The following is a 17,436-nucleotide window of genomic DNA, read 5'->3' on the forward strand; positions in this document are numbered from 1 at the left end:
GTTTTTGCCGGCTGGGAGATGAGCATGTTCTTGTATGCACTTCTAGTCGGTTTCTTGGAGGTGTGTAGCTGCAGTGGAAAAGTTAGGTTGAGAGGAGAGATGTTGTGTAGGGCCTTGTGTATCATCATAATAGTTTTAAAGTGAATCCTGTATTTAATCGGGAGCCAATGGAGATGCTGGAGGATTGGGGTGATATGATCCCTTTTTTTGGCTTTTGTGAGTATTCTGGCCGTGGCGTTCAGGACCATCTGAAGTGGTTTGGTGGTGCAAGCGGGAAGGCCCAGAAGGAGAGAATTGCAGTAGTCCAGTTTCGGGAGTATGATTGATTGTAGCACCATGCGGAATTGTAGGACAAACTTGACTTTTTCACTGTCTGTTCCCGATTTCGGAGCGGCCTCGGAGGGAACTTTCCTTCGCCCTCCCCCCACCTTCCCCTACCTAACCCACCCCCCCCCAGCCCTATCTAAACCCCCCCCTACCTTTGTTGGCAAAGTTACGCCTGCCGGCCGGCAGCCCCACTCCATGCTCCGGTCCCGGGGGCTGGTCCGGAGGCTGCGGCCACGCCCCCGGAACACCCCCGGGCCGAAACCACGCCCGCATCACCGCCCCCCGAAATGCCGCCCCGAAAACGCCGCGTCGCTCCGGCCACGCCCCCGACACGCCCCTTTTAGAAAGCCCCGGGACTTATGCGCGTCCCGGGGCTTTAGGTGCGCCGGCGCACGCACGCAGGGCTTTTAAAATCCGCCCCTGAGTGTAAGATACTGTGAAGGGTGGCGTGAGAGCCCTTGTTGCTGTGGCATAATTGACGCAGCTTCGTAGGCGAACCTATGAGGCCTACGCCAACAGCTGGCAAACGCACCCTGTAGTGGGACAGACTGGAGCTTCACCTACACTAGCCACCTCCCCCTCAGGTTGAGCCCTTGGGTTCTGGCGGCCGGCAGGGCTTAGTTGGACCCCTAGGGCAGTCGGGTAAACAGAAATCTGAGGGCATGCCGGGGTCAGGACAGGCAGCTGATTGAAAGAGTCAGAGACAGACCAAGGTCGGGGCAGGCTGCGCACAAACGTGGTCAGCTCCAGGCGGCAGGATATCATGGTCAGGTCTAAACAAGACTTCAAGATTTGGAGAGTCAGGCCACTGAAAGATGGAGACACATAGAGAACACTGGACGAGACAAACAGGAGAAGACACCGCTGGACAAGGATAACAGAACATGGTATGGTTGAACGAGCAACCAGAAATGCAGGACCACCACCAAAATCATCAAGAACCAGGAACAAGAGCAACACCCTCTGCAATGCAGGAGACCCGCTGCTAAAGTGCGGCTGATTGTCCAAGGCTGCCGTAAGTAACAGGAGCGGGTAACGTCATAGGAAGGCGTCTGGTTCAGATATCTCAAGTACACCTTTAAGTATAGGTGCATGTCACACATGCACGCCTAGAGAGTCCTGGAAGGAGCAGGAACGTGGCAGGGCCCAGACACCGCATCTGTGTGCGAGCCGCACGGTGTAGCCCTGGCAGACAGGAGCGGTGTTCTTGCCACATGCGACTTGAAGCAGTGTTGGGAATAAGATGGCTTGTGGGGCCCTCCCGTGAGCCACACATCATAACAGATTATATTTCACATGCCACAGTTTTTCTGTTACTCTGAACAGGATAGTACTTGTCCCTCACACTCAAAGGATAGCAGCTACTTACATAGTCTTGTTCAAAGTATACTTACAATATAGTAAACCTCTCATACCAAAACAGCAATAACTGCCAGCAGTCAAAACAGTTAACAACCTACTTATGAAAATACAAAACAAATTATTATACCAGGCCCTAAAACACCAATACACCTCCTATTAGGAGAACAGAACAAGCCAGGCTGCAATAGATCCTTACACAGAAGCTGCAGGCTACCAGAATCCCTCACCTAGATCACACATACACAGACAGACCCTCACCAAAACGGTAACTTTTAAAACAGGCATGCAGGTGCACATGGGCCTGTGTTTGTCGGCCCGCATCCAGGGACGCAGCCATTTTATAACATACATGTGCGCACAATTTTAAGTGGGTGTGCGCTTATGCGCACAAATGCTACTTCTACTGCTTAAGTGGGAGGATTTTAGTAGACACGTACAGCAACGCCATTTCCAGTTTTCCCAGTTCGCCCAGGTAAGGAAAAGGACTTCCAAACCCCCAAAGTTTAATAGACTCTCGTTTCCCGTTAGCCCCTACCTTTAAAAACCCCGCCAATCTATTTTTCTTTATTTTTTTGCTTACACATCCTCTATAGCAGAAGTAAAGTTACGCAGTAGGGGATCCCAGCGTGCATCTGTACATGAAATCATTTAAAAGCAAATTTGAACTTGAAATCCAGGAACATTCATGTCTTGTACAGTCCATGCCCACGCCTTTTAAAATCCGCTCGGCATGTGCCAGCCCAGCATATTCGTGTATCTCCCAGTTTTGGTACATGCCAGACTTATTTCACCTTCACATGCAGAAGAGACTATGAAGTATAAACTGAAACATTCAGATAAAAATTGAACTGGAAAATGCAACAAGCTAGACTCTGTATGCTGCAGAAATAGGTTTGCAACTGGTAAGCAAATTGCTGAGCCAAAAATAAAATATAAATTTGGAAATGTTCAGAACTCTATTAAATATATTTTAACACCCTAAATAACAAGAAGCTAAACCCTCACCAATGCTGTAAAGCAAATATAAAAATAAAAAAGTGAGGTATATCTAGCAAGAGCATTTAAATAGACACTATTATAATGAAAAATATTCAATCTTTTTAAATTGTTCTTTAAAAAATAAATATTTTTCCTATTCTTGTGCATGCATTTATGTTTTTTTTTCCATTTTTCATTCTGTTTTCTTCAATTTTATTTTTACTTCCAATTTGCCCCACACTCTCTCCTCTGTTTACCCTACCGTCTCACTTCAGCCTCTTCCCCCCCCCCCCCCCCCCCCCCCCCCCACCTTCTAAGATGCTTCTTCTCCCTTTCCACTCCATAGTCTATTCTCTTTTTCCCTCTCTCTGGTAGTCTCTCCAAACCTTCACTCTGTCTCCCCTCTATTGTTTACACCTATAGTCTTCCATTCCTCCCCGCTCATCTCTCATCCCTTTCTGCTTTAGTCTCTCCTCCCATCTGTCTACCCATTTTCCTTCCCCCACTCCTAGTTCTTACCATTGCTCAGTCTTCCCTCATCTTTCCCAGGCTATCCTCCTTCCCTTCCTTTCTCCCTCCGAAATTTTCTCCTCCCATGTTGCAGCCCTGACCATTCCTCATAAAACAAACAAAGAAACTCAAGAAATATAATACATAATAAAAACCATGCTAATAAAAAGTATAAATATTTCAGGATAGCTGATAAATAGAAAATCTAATAATTAAAATCTTATAACATTTTTTTAAAATGTTTCCCAAACACCAATAACATATTTCAGAACAGAGACATCAAATAACACCAAATAATTAAAACTAATCCTCTGCTCTCCATACCTGGTAATTTATGGATTTCCAGTCACCCTGAGATTGTTGTAGATTAGTGGGGGGATGCACAAACTTTCTATATTTAGTCTCTCATAAGCACACACTATCTAACATGCATGCACCCCTTTCTCTCCCTCTCACCCATACACATTCCCTATCTCTTTCTCACACATATGCTCCTTCCCTCACATAGGTTCCTTTTCTCTCTCTCACACACACCCCCCCAATCTCCCACACAGACTCACTCTGTCTCTCTCGCACAAACTCCTTACCTCAAACAGGTTCCCTCTCACACATACATGCACCTACTCCTTCCCCTCAGGCAAGCTTCCTCTCTCTCTCACACACACACATACATACGCTCCTTCCATTACAAAGGCTTCTCTCACATACACACCCACATGCTCTCTCTTCTACACCCACACACATGCTACTTCTTATACGCAGGCTCCTTCTTTCACAGGCTGGGCCTCTTCCTCTTGTCTTAAGGCACTGGGTCAGGCCTCTCTCTTTCATTTTAACCACCAGCAGGATAGAATCCGCCAATGGCTCCTCCAGGCCGGGTCTCTCTTCCTTGCCGCCGGTGGGATGGGATCCACTGATGGTTCCTCTGGGCTTTGCCTCTCTTTTTGCCAATGGAATGGGATCCATTGATAGCTGACTCCAGGCCAGGCTATCGGGGAATGCCTGAAGACCCAATAGGCCAATACACCAGCATGAGATAGAACAATAGAAGGTGAGATTTCAGCACCCTAGCAGCAAGTGCCCCGGGCAACTGCCTGGTTAGCCCACTCTTTAATCTGACTCTAGCTAAAAGGGAACTCAGAGATCTGATATATCATCACATTGAGTGCTACAAGTTCTAGAGAAAAGGCCATACCATCCAGAATGGTCTGAACCTGACAGGACAAGCTCCATGCTGAATGAGTAAATCAAGCACGAAGCTGGCCTCAAAATCCTGACAGAAGGTCCAGGAAGCTGCTGGCCAGGCCTCACCAAAGGGGTTCTTGGCTTCATCAGTGCCTTGCTCAGAGGCTAGACCTAAGATAAGTCTATCTCCTCATTTGAGTCTCCACTTGAGGAACTCTATTTAAGAGTCGAAATAAGTAAGCACTGAGCCAATGTATCAACTCAGTTCATCAGCGCAAGGGAGGTTCCATGCACTCTGAAGAAGCCAGAAGGCTTTGCTCTCAATCGAAGGCCAGGTTATGCCAGTCTCCCAAGGGCCAACATCAGGGTTTGAAGGGACAGCTCTGAATAACCTTCATATTATCCAAACCTTTTGAGGCTCACCCCAGTTCTCTAACTAGCAATGATCAGGTCAAGGATCAACCAGATGGTCTCCAAAGTCTGCATCTAATGCATCAAGTGATCTGCCCCAAGTAACAACTCCCAACACACCGAGTATGTCAGTGTTGATGTTGAGTCAGCATGCTATACCAACTTTGGTGTCTACCACATTGAGAGAAAGAAAGAGAGAGGAATTCACCCCATCAGTCTAAGGCAATGCACTGATAACCCTCTCCTCTTCAACCCTGAGCAAGTTTTGGTCAGGCCTTGGTCCCTGGTGCATTTCACTCCTCGGAATGATGCATCACATACAATACCATTCTCCCTTTTGGCTTAGCATCAGTTCTCTAGGTCTTCATCAAATGTCTTGTATTGCAGCCTACCTCTGTAGTAAGGGTGTATGTTTAACCTGTCTTGTCAACTGATTGATCAAGGCAGCATCTTAGATGGGACACACAAATATTTGCAGATCATGATTCAGGTGTTGCAGTCACTAGGGTTCATCACTAACTTATTTGCCAAATACAGAATCAATGACATTTTGGCTAAGAGGGATATAATTCAGAATCAGCAGACATCAGACTTATAGCTGCAACTATCCAGGCTACTCCCATGGTAAGTATCCACATAAGACAACCCCAATGAACCTTAAAGTCTCAGACCCAAGCCATCTTGAGATACTAGGTTAAGAAAATGTTCACAGACTCCTTGTTCTGGTTGCTCTTCCTTTCTAATTTCACCAAGGGACTTCCCTTCCAAATTTCTCCACAAGAAATTGTGCTTATGGATACATCAGACCTGGGCTAGGGAGCCCATACAGAAGAGATGCACTCCCAGAGCCCTGGGATTCTCTAGGAAGAGTTGCTACATATCAGCCTTCTAGAGCTAAGTACAGTACTGAACATCTAAAGACTTTCAGAAATCAAATGGCCAACAAAATGAATTGGTTATATGCTAAAGTGCATCCTCTGTTAATCTCATTATATGTTACTAACCCAGAGGAACTAGGCTCAATTTAAAGCCAACCATATATTTTATATATATTTATTTCCAAACAGCGTCTCATACAATTTAACAGAAAGTGCTAAGTGCAATACATGATATCCCCGTTAAAAATCCTCCACACCATACTCACATACACACCATGCATACCATCATATCCCACCACATACTAAAAAACCCAACTGGTACATAAACAATACTAATACCCCCCCACTATATACCCCCAATGTTACAATACATCCTTTTTTTCAAATAAACATTCACTGTTGTTACCAATACCAAGTATCTGTTATTAATTAACATGTGTTACATTGTATTGTTTTTAAAACACAAAAAACTCTTAACTATCATATCAGATACAAAGTATCTACCATGTTAACACAATCATTGATTCAATTTATACAATGTAATATCTGATGTTATAATGCCCGACGGGACACCCGTTTCACCCCTTCCTTGGGGCTTCTTCAGGGATGAATTTCTGTATTATACACATACACCCTCTATCATCGTCTTCCTGATATGTATTGGTCAATATCCATGCTTTCATGTAGTGATATTGAACTCCAATTCATTGGGAGGATATCAATTGCACACAGCCATCAATTCTCCAGCTGACAAAAGAATATATATCATAAAGTTAAAAAAGAATGTCTGTTTTATGACAGGGATAACCACCCTGTGCACCATCACCTTAAACACACCGTAGCAACCAATTATATTCAAACCGGCGAAACTGTTGCCCGCTGATTGCCAAAGGCACTCATAATTACAAATGCAGGGCATGCGTTGTCATTGCATCATTGCCGATCTCACGAAGCAAAGACCCGAACTGTTTCAATATCTGTATAAAATCAGATCAATAATTCCTTTAATGATTCATATTCCCATATATCTCATCATTAGTAATATCAAAATAAAGGAACCTTACACACGTTCGACTCTTAGAACCAAACTTGTTAAAATTGTCTATTAACGCGCCCTGACTCTTTTAACAAACCCAGTAACACCATTGTATACTAACATTATCTATGCTTCTACTTCAACCTCGCCATTCAACCTATAGTACAGCCATTATCTATACTCCAAGTCAACCTCGGCCCCGTATACCAACGCTGTCTGTACTTCAATTCAACCTCACCACAATAGATAACATGAAAACTTCACAAACTTACCTTAACAGAACTTAATGCCAATCGTCGTGTCTAACAGTTCTGTTAAGGTAAGTTTGTGAAGTTTTCATGTTATCTATTGTGGTGAGGTTGAATTGAAGTACAGACAGCGTTGGTATACGGGGCCGAGGTTGACTTGGAGTATAGATAATGGCTGTACTATAGGTCGAATTGGTGAGGTTGAATGGCGAGGTTAAATTAGAGTATAGATAATGTTAGTATATGAGGTTGTATTGGGGAGGTTGAATGGCGAGGTTGAAGTAGAAGCATAGATAATGTTAGTATACAATGGTGTTACTGGGTTTGTTAAAAGAGTCAGGGCGCGTTAATAGACAATTTTAACAAGTTTGGTTCTAAGAGTCGAACGTGTGTAAGGTTCCTTTATTTTGATATTACTAATGATGAGATATATGGGAATATGAATCATTAAAGGAATTATTGATCTGATTTTATACAGATATTGAAACAGTTCGGGTCTTTGCTTCGTGAGATCGGCAATGATGCAATGACAACGCATGCCCTGCATTTGTAATTATGAGTGCCTTTGGCAATCAGCGGGCAACAGTTTCGCCGGTTTGAATATAATTGGTTGCTACGGTGTGTTTAAGGTGATGGTGCACAGGGTGGTTATCCCTGTCATAAAACAGACATTCTTTTTTAACTTTATGATATATATTCTTTTGTCAGCTGGAGAATTGATGGCTGTGTGCAATTGATATCCTCCCAATGAATTGGAGTTCAATATCACTACATGAAAGCATGGATATTGACCAATACATATCAGGAAGACGATGATAGAGGGTGTATGTGTATAATACAGAAATTCATCCCTGAAGAAGCCCCAAGGAAGGGGTGAAACGGGTGTCCCGTCGGGCATTATAACATCAGATATTACATTGTATAAATTGAATCAATGATTGTGTTAACATGGTAGATACTTTGTATCTGATATGATAGTTAAGAGTTTTTTGTGTTTTAAAAACAATACAATGTAACACATGTTAATTAATAACAGATACTTGGTATTGGTAACAACAGTGAATGTTTATTTGAAAAAAAGGATGTATTGTAACATTGGGGGTATATAGTGGGGGGGTATTAGTATTGTTTATGTACCAGTTGGGTTTTTTAGTATGTGGTGGGATATGATGGTATGCATGGTGTGTATGTGAGTATGGTGTGGAGGATTTTTAACGGGGATATCATGTATTGCACTTAGCACTTTCTGTTAAATTGTATGAGACGCTGTTTGGAAATAAATATATATAAAATATATGGTTGGCTTTAAATTGAGCCTAGTTCCTCTGGGTTAGTAACATACAACAAAATGAATTGACAGACAAGGAGGTAGTTATATCATACCTAAAAAAGCAGGGGAAAAAAGGGTGTTCCTTTCCTGGCCTTCTGTGCCAGGAAACAAATCAGGGTGTGGAACTGGTCCACCTCTCCTGTACCAAGAGCCAAATACCTGGCAGGAAAAGACAGCATTCGAGAAGGCATATTCAGTCATCTCGTGATGGCCTCTACATGTGGTCCCTGAACCAAGTTATAGAAGACAGGCATTTCCTTGAGTGAGGCCTATCTGAAGTAAACCTGTTTATGACCATCCTGAACAGGAAGGAACCAGTCTTCTTCTTGAGAACATATGGTAGGCTAGCAGTCGTCTTCTCCCTTCGTTGGGGTCAGATCCATCTATGTGTGTACCCTCAGTAGCAAAACCCTTGGTAAAACTGGGAAAGGATGAAGGAACTATAATTCTCATAGGTCCCTCTTGGCCCAGACAAGGAGTAGGTCCTTCTCCTTCAGGAAAATTTCATAAAAGAACCAATTAGATTAGGATCTTCCCCAGCTCTGATCACACAGAATCAGGGATCACTGCTCCATTCTGACATCCAATCTCTGGCCCTCAGCCTGGATGCTAAAGAGGACATGATTCAATTTCTCCATTTTGCCAATCCTTCTGGCTTCTAGAAAGAAATTCACTAGGTAGTCTTTGGGTTTTAAGTGGAAGAAATTCACCACTACCATACAAAAACATCTTGAATATTTTCTACATTTCTCAGAGTTTAGCCTCAAAACAAACTTATGGTTTACTTCAGTTCAATTACTGCTTAACACCACTTTACAGAAGGGCACCTGATTTTTTTCTTTAGTTGTTAGGTTCCTATAGCTTATTTTATTTAAAAAATATTTTATTCCACCTATAGTGACAAGTCATGCTAAGTGGATTACAATTAAAGTTTAATTGTAGCTTCATATATTATCAACGTAGTTCTACTCAAGCTGATGAAAGACCCCATAAGACATTCCACTCTCATGAGTTCAGGTACCTAACCTGAAGGCAGTTTTTTAGTGGTTTCCAAGCGTTAGGAACTTATCCACTTTACATTAAGCTTCATAACAATAGGGTAGCACACTGTGCTCATCTCAAGTTCCTAGTTGGTGTTGGAATTTCACTTACAACTGTCCGTCAATCATATCATATCAACATTCTTCCCTAAACCATAGGCCACTAAAGTGAAGCTGTGCTCCACTAATTAGATTGCCTCCTATCTGAAAAAATAATCAGTAGATTTACTCTCTCAGATAACAGAAGGATTAGGAGGCACTCCAAGAAGTTAGCAAGTAGCTCATTTAAAACAAATCAAAGCAAATTCTTTCACTCAGCACATAGTTAAGCTCTGGAATTCAATGCCAGAGGATGTGGTTACGGCATTCAGTGTAAATGGGTATAAAAAAGGTTTGGATAAGTTCCTAGAGGAAAAATCCATAAATTGCTATTAATTATTAAGCAATAGTAGCTTGAGATCTATTTATTGTTTGGGTAATTGCCAGGTACTTGTGTCTTGGATTGGCCACTGTTGGAAACAAGATACTGGGCTTGATGAACCCTTGGTCTAACCCAATATGGCATATGTTCATATGAGAAAAAGCAGTTTAAAGGTCATTTTTCCAATGATTTTTTTTGTAGCTGTTAACAATTAAATAAAAATAAAATAAAAACCGAAAATCAAGGTCCCTACTTTTTCTATTAACAAAAAAAACAAAAAACAAAACACAGGCCTGGTTACCTTACTTAATCCATCAAAGAGCACGTTGAAGTGAGGCAGGACTGCACCCCTGGCCACCTTGACAATATTATAAAGGGCCTCGCAGGCATAGTATCGCAGACGACTATCAGCATCATTAAAGCATGTCAGCACTGGCTCTATCAGCTCCTTTAGGTACAGGCCGGAGTCCTGGAGTCAGACAAAAATAAAAGGAGGTTAGCAGACAGAGACACTTCTGTCTTCAGATGGCATGGACTCTTAGAGAATTAGGAAATAGAACAGGGCAGCAGTACTATGAGCATCACATCCAAGATCCATTTTAACTTTAAATGTTTTAATTCAACTAACAGTTATATAAGCACATAAACTCCCTAAAATGACTCCATGGGGTAATTTCTGAAAGAATTTGCTTGCTTAAAACTAGGTTTTACACATGCAAATGCACTTTACATTTGTAAGTTAACTTTTGAAAATAGCTACAATATATGCCATTGAAAATGTCAACCTGCGTAACTGCACTTAACACAGGTAAATGGCTTTTGAAAAGTGCTATGATAGTATGTTACATTTACTCACATAACCCCTTTAAAAAATTACCTCCAGAATGTTTTGGGTTTTTTTTGGAGAAAGCACAATTGTTAAAATGTTGCATGGATCCAATGCCAGCAAATCCACAGAACTACATCACCTTAACCTTTATAAACATCCCTGCTACAGATGGAAATGACTAAATGGAAGCTTGTGTCACTGGGTCAGACCCTCACAAACACGAGTATTTCAATACCTGTAGAAACACAGAACACATCAGCAGAATTCAGTCTGCCCATTCCCATCTCTCATCCTACTTACTACTGACCATACTTTCTCCTTGATATTTCCATTCTTTTCTCCTATGTTTGTCCCAAGCTTTTTAAAAAGCTGACACTTTTTGGGGGTCTCCACCACCTCCACGGAGAATCTGATCCACAGATCCACCAACTCTTTCCATGAAAAAAATATTTCTTCAGATTACTCTTAAGTCTTCCCCCTCTCACCTCATTCCATGACCCCTCATTCTCGAGCTTACCTTCAAAATGGACTGCCTCTGGTCTACTTATGGACCATCTCCATACGGTCTATATCCTTTTGCAGGCACGTTCTTCAGAATTAGATACAATACTCCAAATACGGTCTGACAGGAGTTTTATACAGAAGCATTATCACCTCTATATCTGCTGGTTATTCTTTATGCATCCTAGCATTTTCCTAACTTTTGCTGTCTTTTACTCCTTTGGGTTTCTGCTACCCAAATGCATGATCATCAATTTTTTTTTTAACATTAAACTTTAACTGCTGAACGCTAGATGATTCCTCTAGCTTTCTTAAATCACTCCTGAGGTTTTCTATTCCTTTTAGGATGTCCACTCTGTTGTAGATTTTAGGGTAATCAGCAAAAAGACAAATCTCTCTGCAATATTGCTTATGTAAATGTTGAACAAAACCAGACCCAGGATAATCCCTGTGGCACTGGTAACCCCCCTTTTCTCTGAGCGAACTCCATTAACCAGACTTCAGCTAAATGATAAATTATCACTTTCTAAAAAGCACTTGACTGTTGCAAAAATTCCTCACAATAGCCCCAAAACTATACGTTCAAGGGATAAAATATCCCCACTATGCAATATAGGAAAATTGGTTCTTACCTCTTAATTTTCTATTCCTGTAATACAACAGATCAGTCCAGACTCCTGGGATTTACCTCCCTGCCAGCAGATGGAGACAGAGAAAGTTTAACTGACACTGTGCATAACCCAGTATGCCACCTGCAGTCCCTCAGTACTGACCTGTACCCAAGCCAAGATGACAGCAACAACCTTACATATCTAAGCAAACTTGCTTCCCTCCATCGAGCTGGAAGAAGGTGAATTTGCCCAAAGGACAATGGAAAACTTGTTTCCCAAATTTAGCATAAGCGATTAGCATTGAAAAACCTCCAACATCTCGCACTTTATACAAAGCAACATTACAAGCAGCAGACTCTTCCCCCCACTCCTACCAGTAAATGGGTGGGTCTCTGGACTGATCTGTAGTACTACAGAAACGAAAATTAACAGGTAAGAACCAATTTTCCTTTCCTTCTAGTACCGGACTCATAGGATGTGCCTAAGCTCCCCTTAACTTGGGTGGGACCTGGAGAGTTCCGCTTGTAGAACACTAACTAAAGCACATGGAAGCTGTATCTCCCATAGCCAAGTGATAATGCCTAGCAAAAGTGTGCAACGCCTTCCCAGTAGCTGCTCAGCAAATTTCATGCAGACACACCTGTTGTGACTTAGCCCAAAAAGACTCCTGAGAACGTGTCACGATACCCTCTGGCAGAGTCAGTTAAATCGATAGTTTCCTTCAGTCACTGCACTATTGTAGCCTTAGATGACTTACTTCCTTCTTTGGGCCATTCCACAATACAAAGAGGTGATCTGATCTACAAAGAGGCAATATTATCTACAGAAGTCATAAGTGACCTTTAGATACCTAAAAAATGCATGTCTCCAATCTATGAGCCTACGCTCCCCCAAGTGAGGCGTAGAGGAATCCAAATCCATAAAAGCTGGAAGCTATACTGTCTGACTAAGATGGAACACTAAGACTACCGCAAGCAGGAAAGAAAGCACCATGCATAAAGATATCTGTTGCGTCCGTCGGTGCTAGACGGCTTCACCCCGTTTGCCTCACCATATTCACGGCTCCTCCCACTTACCTAGGAAAGATGGCTACCGCAGCGTCTACAAGCAGACCTCTCCAGCGTCCCCGGAACGGCTATGGTGCAGCCTCCCGGCATTGCTCCTCCCAGGTACCTACTAGGGTGCGCGTGCACCCCACGTCTTTATACCACCCTTGACGCGAACCTCGAGGGCGTTCCCTCATGCTGACATCACGCCATCCAGGTATATTACCTTCACTAGTTTGCTAGCCCAATGAGTTAGCAAGGACTCAAATTCATTCTTGTCTATGCTACTCTGCCGCTGGAAGCTCTCTCCCTGCCCTTCAGGGTAACTGCTATCCTGGGTACTTGCTCCTCGGGGGCCCTCTGCTTTATTTCAGGTGCCTTACAGGGAACAGGTACTCGCTCCTCGAGGGCCTGCTCTCCCTGCCTCGGTGCCTGTACCTTCAACATACCTGGTGGAATCGAATACCAACAGCAAACACCTAGTGAGTACTCTTAACTCTCAGTCTCTCTCATCCACAATATCTCCTAGCTGGGAAACCTGCTGCGAAACCTCCTTTCTTCATCAAGGAGAGAAGGGCTCCCTCTGCCGAGGTCCCTGAGACTGCAACTACCAGACTGCCTCACTACTGCCTCCTCTGGTGGCTCTCTTCAAGCTGTTTAATAAAGAACTGTGTTTTGTGCATTACAAGTCTAGCCCAGTGCAGTGGCTCCTCACAGGGCTCCTCCCCGTGGGCAGTCATCTCCCACAGCACCCAAGGATCCACCAAAACACACTTAACCATAACAATATCCCCAAATCAAACATCTGTAGGAAGGGATCTCGATACAACAGTGCCATGAGCTCCGAAATTCTCCTGGCTGAACAAATAGCCACCAAGAAAATCACTTTAAAAGTCAAGTCTTTAACCATAGCTCTCTTTAGTGGTTCAAACTGAGCCTCACACAATCCTCTAAGGACTAATTCAGATTCCAAGATGGACAGATGATCCTCACCTGAGGGCACAAGTTTTTAGCTCCTTGAAGGAACCATATAACATCCAGATGTGCAGACAAAAGGATACACTTGCACCTTACCCCAAAGACAACCCAGTGTCACTACCTGGACTCTCAGAGAGTTAAAGACCAATCCCTTGACCAGAACCTTTCTATAGAAAAGCCAAAATATACGACACCATACCCTGAACAGACTGAGGCTGCACTCTGTCAACAGTAGACCAGGACTCGAAGATCCTCCAAATTCACACATACATCAAGGATGTAGAAGATTGCCTAGCCTGCAATAAGGTGGAAATAACCACTTCAGAATATCCCCTCCATCTCAGACGTCTTCTCTCAGAAGCAAAGCCATGAGACAGAAGTGAGCCGCCTGACCCAAAAATATTGGGCCCTGGTGGAAAAACAGTCGATCACTGTCCAAACCTCAGGGGCCTATCTATGGCCATGTTGATCAAATCTGGGAAACATGGTCAATGTGGCCATTCTGGAGCTACCAGGATTACTTTGCCAGGATGTTTGTCTGTCAACCAGAGGCCATGGGAGGGAAGACAAAGAAGAATCCCTCGAGTCCATGGTGGCACCAGAGCTCAGATTCCTTTGAACCATGTTCTGTTCAGTGGCTGTAAAACTGCGACACCTTGGTGTTCTTTTTGGTCGGGATACCCTCATCTTCCGTGAATGAGACACATCACTGATTCTGACACTCCCATTCCCTGGGGGTCTAACTTTAACTGACTGATAAAATCTGCCTGAATGTTGTTCACTCTGCCAATGAGACACAGCCAGCCACTCCAAGTGCTGCTCTTCCCAGAGTATCAACTCCGGGGCCTTTCGAGCCACTGCCCGATTCTTGATTCCACCTTGACGGTTGATGTAGTCTATCATCACTGCATTGTCCAATAGGACCCATACTGGATGGTCACGTAGCACTGGCAGACAGGTAAGCAATGCTAAATGCACCGCTCTTGTCGCAAACCGATTGATTGGCCATGCAGCCTCCTGTTTCAACCACTGGCTTTGCACCAACTGATCTTGCCTCGCTGCCCTCCATCCAGAGAGGCTTGCATCGGTGGTGACTATTATCCAATTCAGAATCTCCAGTTTCACACCACACTAGAGACTGGTGTGAATAAGCCACCACGAAAAACTGTCCCTGGCTTCCCTCTCTAATGGAAGAGGAAGATGAAACTCTTCCAATAACAGATTCCAGCGTGAAAGAGCCCCCTGCAGAACCGCATATGTGCGAACACCCAATGAATTAATTCCAATGTCGATGCCTTAGAACCTGCAAATAGTTCCAGACCATGGGTACTGAAAGCTCTAGAAGAAGCCTAATCTGACTCTGCAATTTCAGCAATCTCTTTTGGTGAGAAACACTGTCTCTGCCAATGTGTCGAACCAAGTTCCCAGATACTCCAGAGTTTGTAAGAGAACTATATGACTCGTTGCTAGGTTCACCAACCATCCTAGAGACTTCAAGCGCATTAGTACCTTTTGTACTGATTGTCGACGGAGGTCATCTGATTTCACACAATTAAGCCAGTCATCCAGATACACCAATACACCCTCCTTTTGCAATGCAGCCACCCTCACCACCATCACCTTGATGAAGGTACATGGAGCCATTGCCAGCTCAAGGGAAGGGCTCAAAACCAAAAATGTTCCCTTAGGACCATGAACCTCCAGAATCTCTGGTGCTCTGGCTTGATGGCTATGTGCAGATACGACTCTATCAAGGGAGAGATACCAAGAAGTCTCCCTTGTGTACTGCCGCTATGACGGACTTCAAAATTGGACCTCAGAGTTTGCCTTCTTTATTTAATTTATTTATTTATTTGCATTTCTTATATACCGGCATTCGCAATGGGAGTCGCATCATGCCGGTTTACAATAAACAGGGTGTGACAAAAGGATAAATACTTAAAACACTTAACATTAACATGTGATAGAATAGGAAGATAGCAGTTACAATAAAACAGGGACATAATGCAACTTGGATTGTAGAGAAGGTGAAAGAGAAATTAACAATGAGCTAAAAAAGAAATAGCCAAGGTAATACAACCTGCCAAATTAGAAAAAGAAAAATACATTAAGGAGTTGTCCAAGGTTGTTGATTACTCTGACGGAGTTGAGTTGCTTGAATTGAAAGTAAGTTCAGTTGGTATCTGGAAAGGCTTTAAATCCAATATCTTTATCTGGAAATACTTTATCTGGAAATACTTTATCTGGAAATACTTTATCTGGAAATACTTTATCTGGAAATACTTTATCTGGAAATACTTTATCTGGAAATACTTTATCTGGAAATACTTTATCTGGAAATACTTTATCTGGAAATACTTTATCTGGAAATACTTTATCTGGAAAATACTTTATCTGGAAATACTTTATCTGGAAATACTTTATCTGGAAATACTTTATCTGGAAATACTTTATCTGGAAATACTTTATCTGGAAATACTTTATCTGGAAATACTTTATCTGGAAATACTTTAAATCCAATATCTCTTGAATTGGATAAAGAGGGAAAAGAAACAGGACGTTTAATTTAAAATTGACCTCCAACCACAGTAAGCGTGTTCAGACTGAGCCAACAAACTCAGCAAGACATCTCTGTGAAAAAAGAAAAATAAAATCTGAGCAGAGTCCAAAGTCATATGCAATTTCTCCCTCTTCCGATGTCTCATGAACCACACCCCCTTGAACATTACTAATGACAGCCTCCCTGTGGCATTTGCCTGTCGTGACTGAGAAGCCCGAGCATGCGAGCCCTACAAAGTAGGTTGCTTCGCCATTGCTGGGCACCCCTGCAGAAGGATCTGCAGGCCCTGGAAATATTCCACCTAGGAGAAGGAGAATGGATCTATACCGGAGCCCATAGGCCCAAACTTGCTTTCTCCAGCCTCTCTCTCTCTCTCCTGGGGAAGCTTCTGCCCTCGGGAACAAAGGGAGGAGGAGAACTGACCACTGCCTCGCCTCCCACTCCACTCCCCTCAGGCCAAGGGGATGTGCCAACATGGGCAAAAGCTGTAGTAGTCAAATCGCTTTGAGCTTCTAAACAGTGCTAACACAAATGGAGAGAGAGCGAGGACTGAATTGCTATTAGATAGAAAACCTCACAGATAGCAAGGCACTTGGACCTGTTTGTCCCCGGCACCTAGCTCTCCTGAACTTCGGCACTAGGCGGCCACCCATGCGTACACGTATATCCCTCCAGGATGCGCACAAATATGTACTCAAGACTAGGTCGTGGTCGTACACGCAGAAGTATAGGCCATGGTCGTACACGCGCAAGTACCCGCATAAATACGTGCTCCAGTCTAGGTCGTGGCCTTACATGGACAAGTACCTGCGCAAATATGCACTCAGTCTAGGTCGCAGGTGTACCTGTTTAATCTCAGCCACAGCCTAATGCACACAGGTCCCTACACATGCAACCCTCATGCGGCGAGAATGCGTGCACATGCCTACGCACATGGGAAAAGAACTGCTGCCGTGGATTACCATATGGCTAAGCAAAGCCTACCTGCACATTTAGGCCCAGATCCGTTTAACATCCAACACTGAAAATCATTGGCCTGAAGAGCTTCTCAACAGCTTAGGCCTCTTGACTGGCTGAGAATCCATGGAGACTGGGGCCAAGAGCCAGCAGCAGGAGACCTCTATCAGAAACAGAGACTTCTCAGTGCAAGTGCCTCTCTGCACCTCTGTGGTATAGGGAACCGCG

General features: G+C 43.4%; 1 protein-coding gene across 6 annotated transcripts in view; it reads right to left on the bottom strand.

Annotated features, from left to right (window-relative positions):
- Positions 1 to 17,436, bottom strand: part of VAC14 (VAC14 component of PIKFYVE complex) — a 525,003-nt gene that overhangs the window by 495,688 nt on the left and 11,879 nt on the right. For all 6 annotated transcript variants that reach the window (XM_029609234.1, XM_029609230.1, XM_029609228.1 and 3 more), the window contains exon 4: positions 10,028 to 10,195. In XM_029609234.1, coding sequence (XP_029465094.1) covers positions 10,028 to 10,195 — 168 coding nt within the window. The remainder of the gene's footprint in view (positions 1 to 10,027; positions 10,196 to 17,436) is intronic.

Source organism: Rhinatrema bivittatum, chromosome 7 (assembly GCF_901001135.1).
Source record: "Rhinatrema bivittatum chromosome 7, aRhiBiv1.1, whole genome shotgun sequence".
Taxonomy (NCBI): domain Eukaryota; kingdom Metazoa; phylum Chordata; class Amphibia; order Gymnophiona; family Rhinatrematidae; genus Rhinatrema; species Rhinatrema bivittatum.